Below are 17,035 nucleotides of genomic sequence, written 5' to 3' on the forward strand. Positions count from 1 at the left end.
CCTCCCCCAAAAAAAATTTCTGATGAAACAGCGCTCTGGGGGAAATATGAGAATTTTTTTTTTTTTTTTTTTAATTATTTTATTTCAATTTGTATATAGTTCAGTTGCTTTTTAAATAAGTCTGCAAAAACATGAACGAAATTGATCAATTATTTGTTTTCGAGAGAATTTTAAAAATTGTGTTGTTTTCATTGTTTACGTCAAAATACGTAGAAATAACGGTGCTTGTGCTTGGCTATAATTGGGCCTAAAAAAATATTTTATAAGAAAATCTGAAAAAAAAACCCTTTATACTGTACGTTCACTACATGAAGATGTCATATTCCCAAAATCACGTAAATCGATCAAGTAGTTTTTTTTTTTTTTTGTTTTTTTTTAAGAAAATCAAATATTATGATATATTCTAGCGAAGAATTGCTTCACGCCATCTTGTTTGCTTGCCTATGCTACTAACGATATCTGTTTGCGATTATCGGAAACATAGGATCCACAAGGGCAGACAATCAACAAAAATGGCAAAACCCTTTATTTTTTTTTTCTAAAATAAGCACTTTTTATAATACAATATAATAAATTAACTTATTTAATAAATAAATAAATTGACTTCTTTTAATAAAGAGAATGTCGAAAACACTGGGGGGTTTTGTTGTTTGAAAACAGACTTTAATAAGCGAACATGAAAAACTTAGATGAAAATATACAAGATAAATCAATAAAGTATTTTTTTTTTTTAAGAAAATCAAATTTTACTATTTTTAGGGATTTTGTCAGGCATTCTTCGTTTTGACATTTAAGAAAAGAAAAGGGGTTTTGCCATTTTTATTTCCAAGTCGATTGTCTGCCCTTGTTGATCCTATATTTCCGACAATCGCAAACAGGTGTCGTTAGTAGCATATCAGTCGCAAGCAAGATGGCATGAAGCAATTCTTCACTAGAATTTGTCATAATATTTGATTTTCTTAAATTAAAAAAAAACTACTTGATCGATTTACGTAATTTTTGGAATATGACATCTTCAAGCAGTGAAAAATACGTACATTATAAAGTTGTTGTTTTTTTTTTTCAGATTTTTCTTGTAAAATATTTTTTAGGCCCAATTATAGACAAAAGCACCAAATACTCGGTTCCGTTTTTCCCGTTTTTAGTATTTTAGAGAATTTTTGGAAAATTCACTGGATTTACGGAGAGTAAAAAAATATATATGAGATTTTCTTTTATGTAATCTTTCTTCTTGAGAATGCAGCAAAAATTACGATGAATCAATTTGATTTTATAAGTTTTTACTGTCATTATTTACTATGGATGTCGAAAATTCCGACTTTATTAGTGTCATACCTAGATAAAAAGTTCAGTTGCTGTACTTTACAGGCACCTTTTTATTTTCCGAGAAACGTGCTAAAAAAGAAAAAAGAAAATAAAACATGTTCAAGGTTGACCGTTTTGATTGGTTCATAGATAATTTTATTGAAGCAGTCAAATCTGATTCGTCGCTTAGAAAGCAAACACTTCCTGTTTTACTTGCCCGGGTTAGTTTGTTTGGCCGAGTTAGTTTGTTTACCTTGTTTTCATCTGGGCGGTTTTACTTTCTTGTAAGCTGCTAAAAATAAAATTACAATGACAATCCACAAAAATATGCAACCGGAGAAACTGACTGTTCTTGTCGACAAGACAACCACGTCTCATCATTATGCTACCCAACCACTTGAAAATCATCGGAAGTACCACTACTGCCCTCCTTCTGTGATGTTGGGCTTATCTTGTGTGAAGTCCGATTTGATATCGGTGGTTAAATCGTGTGCCGTTTGCGTTTTGTTTACTTGGATGTGTTGGTTGCAATGGAGCAACTATCAACTCTCTGCTGACATTAAAGAATTAAGAAACGCATTTGGTTCTTTCGATTCAAACCAGGTGGAGAAAGGTCACCCATTAAAGGTGCAACCCGAACCGGGCTTTAACCGTTTTGATGTTGAGGTGAGTGCTACTACGACAGTTTACATACCCTTTTTATTTTAATATTTTGATCGTTCGGATCAATTGTTATTTTCACAACGTACTGGCCGATGTATTTAGGTGCATCTGTTTGAACTCGGGGACCTTTATCCCGAACTTGGGAACCTATGCAGAATTCCGAACTGAACACCCTTTATTTAATCCACAAAGGTAGATTGTTCTCGTTCCGTCAGCCATGATCGGGTAAATATTTTGATTATATAAATAATTACAAAGATAATATTTATCCTCATATTGTAACCTATCAAAATAATAGAAAGCTCAGTATACTAGATAGAGCGATTAACTCCCCCCCCCCCAAAAAAATGATGATGCTAATAAAAATTGGATAAGTTACAATATTTATTTATTAAATATTAAAACGTTATTTTGATTCGTTCTTTGAATATTTGATGGATTGATAAATAAATATTGCGCTTTATTCTATTTTTATTTTCATCATCAATTGCCTTGTTGAGAGAGAGAGAGAGAGAGAGAGAGAGAAAGGAGGGAGAGAGAGAGGTATGTGTTATTCTTAGATATTATCGTCTGTACTAAATCCCAGAAGACTGTCGCTTAGAATTTGGTGCTAATCAAAGCATTTCACCGTTATGCCATGAGTCCATGTTCGAAATGACATAAACATTCCCGAAATCGATGTAAAGATTCACAAGTTCGAAAAGTTGTATTTGAATAATATCGGAGGTTGCATAGTCCAAATAATCTAGATTATCAAAAAAAAAAAAAAAAAAAAAAGTCCGTAAAATAAACGCTTATTGCTTTTGTTTTATTTTACATTTTCCCCGGCTTTTAACACATGATAATTTAATGTTATTTGTTATTATTTGTACTCACTAAGAGTTCTCACACTGGCTATCATTATCATCACTGACAATAATCGGTGATGTTCCCTGGAATCTGGATGACAAGTTTTCCCGGGTTTCCAATTATTATTATTATTATTATTTACTCACTAGGAGTAATCACACAGGCCATCATCAAAGATTTCTCTTTGAGAATAACTTGTGGTGTTCTCTGGAGTCTGAGTGACAACTCCCCAGATTTCCAGTACTCTCCACCTCTTTTGATAACCTTTGCAAAAGAATTTGCGTTATCGCAACAGCGGCTTACCATTGACTTCTCGTTGGCAGCAACTATTGGTCTTTACTGGGATTTGGGTGGCAATACGCCTCCCCAAGGTCCCAGTCCTTTTTGCACTTATCCAGCAGAGGTCTTAATATTTCAGCCGTTTTCATTATTGTTATCCATTGTATCTTCTCAACCATTCCTCCGATTCCAATCTCTCCCATTCTTTTTTCCAAGTTTTTCGGCATCATTCCTAGCATTCCTACTATTAGTGGCGTTATCTTGACTTTCTTCATCTTCCAAATCCCTTTAGGCTCTCTGGCCAATTCCGTGTATTTGCTCTGCTTCTCCGTCTCCTTGATCTTCACTCTGTACTCTGCTGGAACGGCAAAATCTATACTTTGGCAGGACTTTTCCTTCTTGTTAACTATTACGGTATCTGGTCTTCTTGCTTGGATGGGTTTATCCGTTTGTATATCCATGCCCCATAGGATCTTGTGACTTTCATTTTCAAGTACTGCTGCCGGTTTGTGCTTGTAACATTTGTCTGGGTGTTCAAGATGCATAATTGCCAATGCACTGACCCCCCCACACTTGATCGTGTCTATTTTTATATTCTTTTTGGGCTAGTTTGCTGCATTCACTTATTATGTGGTTTATTGCTTTGTCTCTTTGTCTGCAGAGTTTGCATTTGCTGTTTTCTTGTGCCTTGTCGATCCTTGCTTTGATGTGGTTGGTTTTAATTGCATTATCTTGTGCAGCTGTAATTAGTGATTCAGTTTCCTTGTTTAGGTTTCCTTTTGTTTTTCCAAGTGTTTTTGTTAGTCTCATCTTTTGTAATCCTTATGAATCGCCCATGTAGCTGTTTCTCTTCCCATTTTTCTTTCCTCATCTCTTCTTTTTCTATCTTGTTTGTTTCTTCAATGTCTCTTGCTGCAGGAATTATTGTTTCAGTGTTCTGCATTATATATTTTTCTAATTTTTTTTTTTGGGGGGGGGGGTATTTATGCGATCTTCTACATGAACCAGCCCTCTTCCTCCGTCTTTCCTTTTCACATTGTCGGTCAGTTTCATCCTTTGGGTGTAGTGCATTGTGCTTTGTCATAAGTTTCTTGGTCTTCTGGTCGAGATTCCTCAGTTCTTCTTTGGTCCAACTTATAAACGGTCTACAGTATCTTACTAGTGTCACTGCTATGTGTTTATTCCTTTAATTAGGTTTCTACTATATAGTTTAATTTCGAGTTTTCTTGTTTTTCTGAGGTATTCCTTTCCAATTTTCTCCTTCATTTAATGGTATTTGTTTCCAAGTATTTGTAGCTATCATGTTCACCTTGTGCCCTCATCTCTGTTTGATTGGACAGTACCATAACTTTTCTATTATTATTATCATTATTATTATTATTACCTACTAGGAGGTTTCACACAGGCCATCATCTAAGAATTTTCTTTGAAAACAGTCTGTAGTCTTCCTTGGAGTCTGAGTAATACAACAGTATTCTCTACCTCTTTCGACAACCTTTGCAAATTATTATTATTATTGTAACTAACGGAGTTATCACACCAGTTATTATCAGTGATTTATTGCTAATAAAAAACGATGGCTTGCCATAGAATATGAATGACATCAAATCTTCTCAAATGTCTATTATTTTCCATTCCATAATTATTTACTTACTAGGAGTCTTCACACGAATCATTATCAGTAATTTCTCACTAACAATAACAAGTGCTGTTCCCTGGAGTTTGAGTGACAAGTCTCCTTAAATTTCTGACCCGTTCAATTATCGCCCCTCATTAAACTCCTCAGCCCTAGTGCAGTTTAACATCCACAAAGCAAATTAATTGTATTCATTTTAGGAGAGTTCTGTTCGCATAGAATTAATAAAGCCACCTCTCCCCATATTAAGAATGGCTTTCTAAATTTGCTTGGGAATGTTAAACTGCAGAAGTGCCATCTCCTCCTTCTCTTTGATTTGATTGCACCACCTGAGTTCAATAACCAGGACTATTTATTCTCATTGTTTGAGTATGCTTGACGATTGCTATCTAACAGTTGGGGCTTAGCATTCAATTACATATAACATTACACTATGAACATAGCTGTTGTAAACATGACCCCAAGTAACATGTGAAAGTGAATGGCAGTTAAAAATGAGGAAAACTCACAAAACTTTCCCCAAGCAATCCGTGCACGTAAGATTTCAGTTAATTCACATCCTCCACTAACACAGCTCATATCACACAGATAGCAAAAGAAGTTGTTGACTTTCAACTTCTGCAGACCATTCACACAGAACTCAATACAGGGCCTGCCTTTAATTGAGCGAGCAGTACCAGCACATCTTCCACAGAGATAGTTTACAATAGGGATTAATCTTCCCCATAGCCCACTGCACCTCTTGTGAACCCAATGCTGTTAACAATTAAAAAAAAAAGTAGACAATCTTGGAGTAATCACCTATCTTAGGTATGGAACAACCGAGAACCATGTATCTGAAACAGTTTTATAAAATCAGCAACTTCAGCAGAACAGCTAAACTCCTACTTAAAAATGATGCAGAACTATTCATTGATCCTCCACACAAAGGCAGCATTTACTGATCTTCCATGCAAAAGCAACTTTTATCGATTCTCCACTTAAAAGCAGCATTTGTTGATCTTTCTTACAAAGGTAACTTTTATTGATCCTCCACACAAAGACAGCATTCACTGATTCTTCACACAAAGGCAGTTTTCATCAATCCTCCAGGCAAAGACAACTTTCACCAATCTTTCTTGCAAAGCCAACTTTTAGTGATCTTCTACACAAAGACACTATTCAATGAACTAAGGGAAGAAATAGACAAGCAGAAAAGTAGAAGACAGATTTATGTTCCAGTTTGGCTTTCAATCCCAAAAAAGGATGGATCTCTCTGAATATGCATCAATTTACAAAATCTCAACGCTAACCTGAACAGATTTCCCTATAATATACTAACAATAGAGTAGCTCGCATGAACATTCACTAAGGCATAAAGATTCAGCAAGCTCGATGACAAGCTGAGTACTCTTCCTTGCCTTGACAGACTACAAAATCAACTTTGCAATCTAGTGGGAGATAATCTGGCCTTTTCCTCACAGCCCCTTTTTCACAGAGGCAACATTACTAATCTTTCTCTACTTCACCCTTATTTTTATGACAGATAATCGACTGAGCTCCAACTTTTTGTTCCTTTCTCTAAAACATTCACAGCAAGAACTCATCTTATTACCACGATTACAAAAACTTTCCTTTCTTCCTTGACCTAAAAGTAAATGGAATTTCCATGAACAAAGATTTTTCCAAGAACTATTCAATGAGACACATTCCTATGCCACTGCTTCTCTACATACTAAAATATGGTCGTCTTCAAGTCCAGTGTCAACAGTCAGTAATCAGCTTTTGTCCATTGTTTTTAATCCTCTCAGAGTAATGTTTCATTCATCAACTGACAATCTCAGTAATGTTTATCCTTAAGTGGCTTTTGCCCTTCATAGGTAGTGACTCAATGTACTTCTGCTAGTGATTAACGATGGCTGTGCATGGGAGTCCAGAGTTCACCTTGTCATATGAGCCTCCTACTTTTTTTACTCCAAAACTTGATGAGCTACATATCTCTGCTTTTTATGATAGCGGTTGGATTTTTATAGTTTCACACCATCAATATCTGCAACAGAGAGTGGAAACTCTCGAGTTATGAATGCATAACTCCAGTTATCATAACAATGTAATTTATAATCATCTTCATTCAGGCAGAATAAAAAATAGGAAGCATTACTTTTGTAATACCCCTCGTACCTTGGCCCCTTCATCACTCACAATCTCTCCTTAGATGCAAAGAATGACAGAAAATCGGGAAGGCAGCCATGATGCTTGTGCATCTCACAATACATATGTTGACCCATCTGAAGCTTTTAGTGAAGGCCAAGAATCTTGTGTATAGCCCCTGTGTCATCAGCCCCCTTCTCCTGCTATATTGCAGTGAGCATTGGACCATACATTAAAGACACCTCAGCATCTTCTACATGAGAAGCATCTGCTACATTCTGGGAGTAACATGAGAAGATGGGTGCCCAACACTGAGGTCCTGTCTCAAACAGGTCTACCCAGCATGTTTACACTACTCAGACAATGCAAACTATGTTGGCTGGACCATGTCCACTGTCTGCTAGATGGAAGCATCCTCGAAAATCTCCTGGCCACTGGAAGGAGACCCACCAGGTGACAGCTGATGTGAAGCATGATATGGAGACTTTGGGCATCAACAGTGTCCTGGGAATATCTGACAGCCAATCGATGTCCCAACAGAGAGGAAGGCCAAACATATCAAGTCAATTTCATAACAGAAAAATCTTTTAAAATATGTAGATATGCACATGCATCTGGGTCTGTTTCTCTATTCTTTTTTTTTTTTTTTTTTAATTTTATGTATTTGAGCTCTTCTCTCATCTGTTGTTATGTAAAAATGGTTTGAGTCATGTGGAATTTTGTGGGTATCATGACCTGACCAAGGAAAGAGGAAGTAGCCATGTGCTGTCATGTCATGTGCTTAGTTCGCCTGAGAGATTTCCTCCGATTCCACAAATTATAAAATGAAAAGGGAACAAAACAACAAAAAAATGGCAGGGTCAAACCGTCCTCTTATTGATACAATGCAAAAAGTCTTTTTTCCTTTCTTTCCTCAATTTGCAATTAATCCTTGTGTATTCGATATTATCTTCCACCATTCGTTCTCATTCTAAGCTGTCCAACAAAAATCTCAACTCAATGCCCATGCTTTAGAATTCGTCCCTTTTAACAGTTATCAATTGTGCACATATGCAAATTAGTGGCATACATTCACCAATGACAAAATTAGATTTGTCTTTTCTTTTCTACATTTTCTGCTGTCATTTTAAAGGCTAAGCAAACACGAGGTCGTTTGTGAGAGTGATGATTTCTATTACAGGAGATTAGAAGAGGAGTTAAATGCTTGCACCAATCAGTACTGAGTTTAAAAACCAAAGAGATTCAAACTCGAAAACTGCGAGGTGTCACTGCTACTACTGCTGTGGTTGTCTGTAATTGTAGTTGTTACACATTCGAATGGCAGACGTTGGCTGAAGAAAAAAAGGGGATTAGTCTCTTATCTGTTGCTGTGCTATTATCAACACTTATACACAATGACTGAAACATTTCAATCGACAGCTTTAAAGATTTTATTTGACAATACTTCCTGATAAGAATTTAGTTAAAACTTTTTCAGATTTTTGTCACTTTGACACAAAGAATTTTGTACATGAATTGAAAACTGTGAATTGATCGAAACAAAAACAACTAAAAACTAAACAAACTTGTTGTAAATTTAAAGTCAAAGTAAGAATCTCAGTGGGAAAAGCAAACAAAAATCATGATTGGCCAAGAGTTGCACTTTATATCTACAATACAATATAATACAATACAATATACTGTGAGAAGGAACACAGGCCTATAACCCCGAGATTACAATGTCTCAATATACATCATCTCTAGATTTGTAACCAAAGCGAAGTGCGTGATTCCTCCAATGTTTGTCTAGTCTGACTTTGAAGGCATTGAGTGACTCTGCAAATACCACTTCTTCCGGTGTTGGGAGACGTGTGCTCAAACAGACCCAGCTGCCTGCTTCCAATGTTACTGCTTATGTAAGCACAAGGAAATATCCACAGGTCCTACAATCTTGTTTCAAAGGAAGTATCTTGAGACAGTCCACATCGTGATCCCCATGGAAATATTTGAAGATTTGGGTAGCATCCCCTCATCATCAGAGTTGGAAGATTCAGTTGCTTCAGTCGCTCCTTGTACGACAGATCATGCAAATCTAGAACCAATTTTGCAGCCCTCCTCTGCACCACTTCTGTGATTCCAATGTCACGCATATATCACGGTGACCATACTGATGTGGCATATTCTAGCTTTGGACTGATCAGAAAAACATCCTTCCTACCTGCATATTTCTTCATCATGGTCATAATCAACAGCATTGTCATCATTCATGAACCATTTAATTTCTTTTTGCAATTGTACTGTGAAGCGTGAAAGACTAATTTTGAACAAGTAACGAATTTAAAAGTGTAAATAAAAAAAAAAAATAAGTAATAAAAAATAAATGGACAGAAGGGAGAAGGCAGCAATTGGGATTAACTGATTATTTATGAATTTAAAAAAATTTTAGAAATTTTTTAGAGGAAGAATTTGTAAATGTTAGGTTAGGGTTCATAGAGACTTAAGATAACCATTTTGTAGTAGCGTCTGTATTTACCTCATATTGAATTGAAGAAAATAGGGTCATCAGAGTTCCATATAAAAATACCAACATTTTCTCAACAATTAAATCAACTTTATGTTGTAGACCCGTGCTAGGGATTACAAATGAAAGAAACCACAAGTTGTGTAAAGTGTATAAAATATAATATGTATTTATCATAAAGAATACAGGAGCCACTAAAGTGGTATGAAGGGAACGTGTTCGTAGCATGCAGTTAAACATGATATGAATGTCTCCATTTTGTCTCTGAAACCAGTGGTATTCATAGGACTAGTTGATTCCACTTAGTTCTCAAATAGGGGTGCTTTGTAACCCCCCACCCCCCGAGCTTTTCATTCCCCTGGGATGATCGTATAGCTCTTTTTCCTGGGGTTAATCTCTATCGGGTCAGTCATTTTCCTTTTCCTGGAGGACCGGCGTTGTCCAGCTACTTGTGGTGTTACCAAGTCGAACATGTCATGTATCTGGTCCATTACTTCTTGTTCAGCAGGTGGTTGTCTTTTGTCATCAGTTGTACATTTCCGAATTTGGTTTAAATGTTTCTTGTGGGTAAATCTTTTGGTTTAAATGTTTCTTGTGGGTAAGACCTTCGATAATGTAGACCATCCACCCTATCCTTTTCTGGACCTTTCCTAGTTCCCACATCGTACTATTATTTTTGTGTACCTGGAAAAGTACCTTTTCACCAGGTAAATATATCTTTTTAGGAACTATAGTATTTGGCAGTTTCACCTGTTTTGATAAAAGTTTCTCGAAGACCGGCCTAATTTTCCTCACAAACATTAACTCTACTGGCGACATCTTCGATGGAGTCCTTTCATTTGGCGTAATTCGATAAACTTGTAAAAACTGTTGTAATGCCTTTTCTGAGGACGTTCCTTTAGTCTTCTTCAGGGCTCTTTTTAACGTGTCTACAAACCTCACTGCCTGATCGTTCGATCGGGAATGATATGTTGGCGTCGTTATGTGGTCAACCTGGAAATCCTCGCAGAAGTTTTTAAAATCTGCTGAAGTGAATTGTGTGGCATTGTCTGACACTAGACAATCAACCACACCAAACCTAGTGAACAATTCATGAAGAGCACTGATTGTAAAATCCGTCGTTGGACTTTTACATCGAAATACCTCAGGCCATTTTGAAAAACTGTCTACCACTATTAAATAATAGTTTCCATCCAGTGGGCCTGCATAATCTACGTGTATTCTTTGCCATGGATGGTCCACCTTAGGCCAAGGGCTAAATTGTATTTGGGGCACTTTTGTAGCCAATGCGCATCCCTTACACAACTTTACCGTGCCTTCTATATCAGTGTCCATATTCTTTCAGTAAACATAGGACCTCATGAGGCTCTTCATTCACATAGCCCCAGGTTGCTCTGTATGAAAATCCTTTAGAATTTTCGTTTGTAGTGTAGCTGGAATTACTACTCTTTCCCGGTACAGCAGTACCTCATTGCACATAGAATAAGCTTCCACCGCTGATTCATCCGATTGAAATTTTTTTTCATTTCTTTGATGAAACTATTTTCTTCAGCCTCCTTTATTATATCTTTCAAAGTGACTGGTAGTTCCTTACATAGTATTTGTGTATAGTCCTTTTCACTTTGTAGTGACGCTATTACTGTGCCTTCGAGCGGTTCCCTTGATTTCGGCATTAACCGTGACAATTTGTCTGTGTGACTTAACTTTGCAGATGTAAGAAATTCCATACTGAAATCGTAATTCAGTAGAATGGTCCCCCATCTTTGCAGTCTGTTGGCTGTGTAAGTTGGCAAACCTTTTTTAGAGCAAAGGATGGTTATAAGCAGCTTATGGTCAGTTTTCAATTTAAATTTACAACCGTGTAAAAATTGGTGGAATTTTGTAACAACGAATATGAATCCCAGTGCTTCTTTTTCGATTTGGGGGTCCTTCTTCTCAGCAGGAAGTAAAGTTCTTGACGCATGGACAATCAGCTTAATGGACCCATCAGGCATCTTGTGTAGAATGCACGCCCCGATCCCATAAGAACTTGCATCAGTTGCGACAATAATCTCTTGTTTCAGACTGAAATGAGTCAGGGATAAATCTGACGTTAATACATCTTTTAATTTCTTAAACGCTGCCTGGCACTCAGGCTTCCAGTCCCTTTTTTTGTCCTTTTTTAATAGTAAATTCAATGATGCATGCAATTTGTGCATGTTCTTAATGAACGTTTGATAATAGTTTGCAAGCCCTAAAAAAACTCTGCAATGTAGTTACATTACGAGGTTCTGGCATGTCTTTTATAGCTGTGGACCTGTCTGGATCGGGTTTCCTCCCATCCTTATTTATGATATGACCCAGGTATTTAAGTTGTTCCAAAAAAAATTCGCATTTTGCTTCCTTCAATGTGAAGCCATATTCTTTTATTCTGTCAAACACTTGAAATACATGATCTCTATGTTGTTCAACATTTTGACTATGCATAAGAATATTGTCCAGATAGCCTATTGCGAAATCCAAACCGCTTAGCAAAGTATCAATTACCTGTTGGAAAATTGCAGGTACTACTTTTATACCAAATACTAATCTATTGAATTTATAAAGTTCTTTGTGTGTTGAGATACACAAAAGTTTTGAGCCATCTTCCTCTACTGGTATTTGTAGGTACGCCTCGCTTAAGTCTATTTTGTAAAAATATTTTCCGCCATTTAACTTAGCGAATATTTCGTCTGGGTTTGGTAGTGGGTAGTAATGATCCTTGAGCGCCACATTCAATCCGGTCGAGAAGTCCGCGCATACCCTAATCTCTTTAGATTTTTTTTTCACGTATACAGTGGGGGCTGCCCACTCACTATAGTTAGTAGGGGTTAAAATCACAGTGTTAACTAGTCTTTCCAATTCTTTTTCAATTTTTACCCTCAAAGTGAACTGTACGCTCCGTGGCTTTTTGAATATTAATTTTGCTTCGTCCAGCAATTCGAATCTTGCCTTTATTTTTGTGCAGTATCCAAGTTTTTCGGAGAAAACAGTTGGGAAACATTTTTTGAGATCCTTTTTGAGTTTGTCAGCTTCGGCCATCAGGTTTTTGACTTTGTGACAAAAATCACTCATTGGCGAGTTCTATAATTCAAATTCCTGAATCAAATCGATCCCAAATAACTTTATTGCATTCCTTAGAACGAACACTTTTAACTTTTTCGTCATTCTTTTTTTTGACACATTAATAACTAGCTCACCCTCAAAATTTATTTTTTCACCAGTTACTGATCTTCCAACTTTATTCGTCTTTGTCATCGTGGGCTTTCCTATTCTCTTCCACGTGTAAAAATTTATAATTGATAAATCCGACCCTGAATCAAGCTGCAGTTTTACTTCTTTATTTCTGATTCTCCCCGTAACATACTTCCTTATGTTCTCTGTTGGTGAAAGGTCCATTTTTGCAGTTTTTACGTAGCTCTTTTTTGCTACTTTTGCTCTGTAATATGAGGCCTTGTGCCATGCCCGCTTGCATAGGTCATATGTTATTTTCCTTTGGTACTGACATGCATTGTACCCATGAGGTCCTCCACATTTGCTACAAGGGGTCTTAGGATTTTGTCTATCCTGATAATTTTGTGAAGGGTTCTTTTTGCCTCTTTATTGGTAATTGCTGGTGGGCAGGTGTTATTTTTTAAGCATATTTTTTTAATGTGAGCGATACCTGCTTCCTCTATGTTTCGGGAATCTTGCTTCATTGCCAGGAACCACTGGCTATTCTTTTTGATCTTTGTGAAAAAGAATGTCCTTTTTTCGTTAACATTTTATTTATCGTGCTTAGCGAAATTGTTTTTTTCTCTTCGACATGCAGTCCCGTTGACCAATGAAAAGTTTATTTTAATCGGATTAAAATCTGACGTCGTTTTTAATTTGTGTGAATACTTGCTTTAACCAATAAAATAAAATATATCATTTATTTTTGCAGGAGTGTTTTTCTTTTTCCAACGCTAATGCCTTTTTACCATAAGACGTATTAGCAAGACATGCTTCTCAGAACGACAAATTTTTTTTTGTACTTACTGAAAACTTGGTCTCGTTAATTCAGTAATAATAGTTCTCCATGCAAATCGTCTTATTAATTCCATTTCAGCTCATAGTTTACGGTTTATTAGCTTTTTTAACAGCAAGATAAGGCTTTTTGACAACGTCTCTATAAAATCCTTTTTTCGGCAAGAATTGTTGTCCTTTTTCGGAGTGTCCTTTATCCCATGTTTGTGGATTTTTAAGCTCAAATGTTGTTTTTTCCCCGAATGTAGACCAGTAGTTTTTCCCATTCTTCACCGAACTTTTGAAAAATAAATACTCTTGAAGTTTCGAATTTCCCCCGAGTGTAGGAAAAAATTATTTCAAATATCCACATGTGTTCTCTTTCTTGAATCCATTTGGTCATCAAATGCTGTCTTCCAATGGCTGTTTTATTTTTAGAGTGAATTCGTTGCCCGAATGTTCGTCATTGAGTTGTTGTTAGCAATTATTGTAGATTGATCCAGGAAGTTCTTGAATCGTCTTCGTTAGCCAGTTGTTGTAGACCCGTGCTAGAGGTTACAAATGAAAGAAACCACAAGTAGTGTAAAGTGTATAAAATATAATATGCATTTATCATAAAGAATACAGGAGCCACTAAAGTGGTATAAGAGGAACGTGTTCATAGCATGCAGTTAATCATGGTATGAATGTCTTCATTTTGTCTCTGAAACCAGTGGTATTCATAGGACTAGTTGATTCCACTTAGTTCTCAAATAGGGGTGATTTGTACCCCACAACATTTTACAGTTCCGATTTTTTTTTTTAGATGAGGGATGATTGTTTATATTATTTAGATTAATTGGACTAATGTTCTCACATTTATCAAATATGGCAACTTATAAACTTGAAGAAGGTCGGAGGTTACCTTGACTGAAAAGTTGTCCAAATAACACTCAAGATGAGAACATTAGTCTGACTATTCAGAGTAATACAAAATAAATCAACTTTATTTAACAGTTTCATTAAACCCAGAAACAAAAAAAATGTAAGGCAAGTTGGTTCGGTAGGCAGGCTTTATTTATAGAAAGAGAATTGCGTTTTAGGAGTTTCATCTAGTCTTGCCATTTCATGTTTATAGCATCTAGTCTCCATGACATCTATTTAGGAACTGCTTTTATTTTTAGCAGTAAACTCAGGCTTGGTTGGGGTTAGTTGTCTTTTTAGGCTGGACAAAAATTAGGAACACTAAGTATATACAGAAGTATTCAAATTCCCCAATGCCTGTTCCAACCAACCGAACCACAACTAATCACTATATAATAGATTATGTGTAAACACAAAAGAAAAAGATCTCAGCATTGTAATTGCTGTAGTCATACGATCCTTGCAGATATATCAAAACAACTTTTCAGCCTAGAAATAAAACAGCCAATGAAAGAATTGATGGCCTAAACACAGAAATTGAAGATCAATCTTTAATAGTATTGAATTCTTGATAAATAATTCTAGCTTAATAATGATTTTTGAAACTTCTTTTGAATTTTCAGTCTTTTAAGTATATGTAAGATGGAACCAGCATCATCATGCTTTGTCATTTAAGATGCTGTGAGTGTGCCAGACTCCAAGATGAGCAACACCAGGCAACATTCCATGCCTGCTCTCCTTGCGATCAGATTCAAAAGGTTGATATCAGTCATATCGCATTCAGTCAAATCACTTCTTACGCACTCAAGCCAGGTCTTCTATGGTCAATCATGCTTTCTAGTGCGTGGTAAAATTAGGCGTGTTATTGAAGTTGATACAAGAGGTGATTCACTATACATAGCAATAATAAGATAGAATAACACATGACTATTTACCCATGAATCGATGAGGATGCAACATCTGTACAAAGTACAGAGGAACTGGCACAATTTTAGATGTTTCAAAAGATGGGCATAAGAGTTCAGAGTCTGTGATTTTTACACGGATAAAGAATCAAAGGTATTATTTTTTAACCAACCCTGAAACCACTGTGAAATATACAGCACAATCATGTTGACACACCAATTCTCGCCAGATCAGCAAAGTTAAGCAACGATGAGCCTGGCCAGTACCAGATGGGTGACCGTTTGAGAAGGCTAGGCACTGTATGTACCATGCCGAGTTATAGAAATTTCTAGGTTGGTATCTGGGGGTACGTTTAACTCACCAGGGGAGATACACCACCAAATCAAGACGGAAAGTAACAGGAAACTACCGTCTTTACTTGTCTTCCTGAGATTACAATGGATCTACAATTTAGAGAGCCATGGTCGCCAACATTGTTAAAACAGCAGAGCCGCTGCATGCATGAAACCTGTTATTTTTAGCTAATATCCCACCTCTGATAGAGGGAGTCAGTTGGAAGTTGGTCATTTTTGAAGGAGTCAGAACCGCATTCTTTTAAACCACCAACTCAGGAGCTGCCCCCCCCCCCCGTTTTTTTTTCTTTTTTGAAATCTGGATGCTTGCTAGGACGCAATTATTTAAAAATTTATCTTCTTTTTTAGATTATTTTTTCAAGGTCTAGTTACAACTTGTTCACCGTAGTAGGATCTATAATTTAAAATTGCAGTTGTATTCGTATGCCATCTCCACCCCGAAAATATAAAATCACAGAGCTTTAAATAAAATAAATTTCTGTAATATTCAATTCTGAGAATTTCCTACCCATTATGTAATGGCAATAAATAAGTAGATATAACGTGTTAAATAAAATAAAATCTCATTGAACTGGCACATTCCATTTCTGAATGAATCAGCAAACCACATCTTCTCATAGGTAACCGATTTAGGCTGGCCTTGTGCTCATTTCAAACTAATCTTTCGTTACACTCAGAAATGTATGCATAGATTTGGAATGTTTCAAGCAATATGCTTTACACCAAGACATTTGAAACAAAAGAAACACGACCTCTATAAATACTCCCTCACTCTCTATGAACGATCAGACTCTCATATCTGATAAAACAAGTGAAGCATGCATGGTCCCCTGTGAGTGCACAGTAAACAAGGCATAAAAAAATGACTAAGTTCAGCATTTGCCCCCCCCCCTCTCATTTAGCCCCAAAAGTCCCCTGTCAAATCCTGGTGAAAATGAACAAACGGTGTAGTTTTAGGCCTGAACATATGTAAATTTGAGTTCTGCACCATGCAAAAAAAGAAATGACTAAGTTAATCATTTGTCCCCCCCACTCCTCCCATTTAGCCCCAATAGTCCCCAAGGCCTTAACATATTTAAATTTGAGTTCAGCACCATGCAAAACTGCTAAATAGACATACACAGAAAATTTTGGACAAATATGGTAAAATAGTCCTAAAAATGGAGTGTTTTTATTAGCCCTAAAAGAGCCCTTGGAGCACACCCAAGAATTATTGCAAAGTATAGACAAACAAAATTATATAGATATCAGTTAGTTATAACCTTTCAGAAAATTTTATAAAAATCCAAGGCATCAATTTTTTTTAAATAAGCACAAAAGTGTCAATTTTAGCCATTTTAATCCGAAAGGCACCCTTATGGGAGCAACCGGAGTTTTCCCGGAAAATCCGTTCTGTTACTTTTTTACTCGTGTTTAATGTTTGTGCAAAATTTCCAAAAATTCCAAGGCGTAGTTATTGAGAAAAGTGTGGACAGATGACCGGACAAGGGTGAATTTACAAGTCCA

At 36.4% G+C, this 17,035-nt stretch overlaps 1 protein-coding gene across 1 annotated transcript in view; it reads left to right on the top strand.

Moving 5' to 3' along the window:
* The first annotated feature begins 1,528 nt into the window (after positions 1 to 1,528).
* LOC145293863 (uncharacterized) overlaps positions 1,529 to 17,035 on the top strand; it is a 101,711-nt gene continuing 86,204 nt past the window's right edge. Inside the window, exon 1 of the mRNA XM_080140602.1 lies at positions 1,529 to 1,971. Coding sequence (XP_079996728.1) covers positions 1,615 to 1,971 — 357 coding nt within the window. The 5' untranslated portion in view covers positions 1,529 to 1,614. The remainder of the gene's footprint in view (positions 1,972 to 17,035) is intronic.

The sequence above is a fragment of the Euprymna scolopes genome, chromosome 15, assembly GCF_053919585.1.
Source record: "Euprymna scolopes isolate OS-2025 chromosome 15, ASM5391958v1, whole genome shotgun sequence".
Lineage (NCBI taxonomy): Eukaryota > Metazoa > Mollusca > Cephalopoda > Sepiida > Sepiolidae > Euprymna > Euprymna scolopes.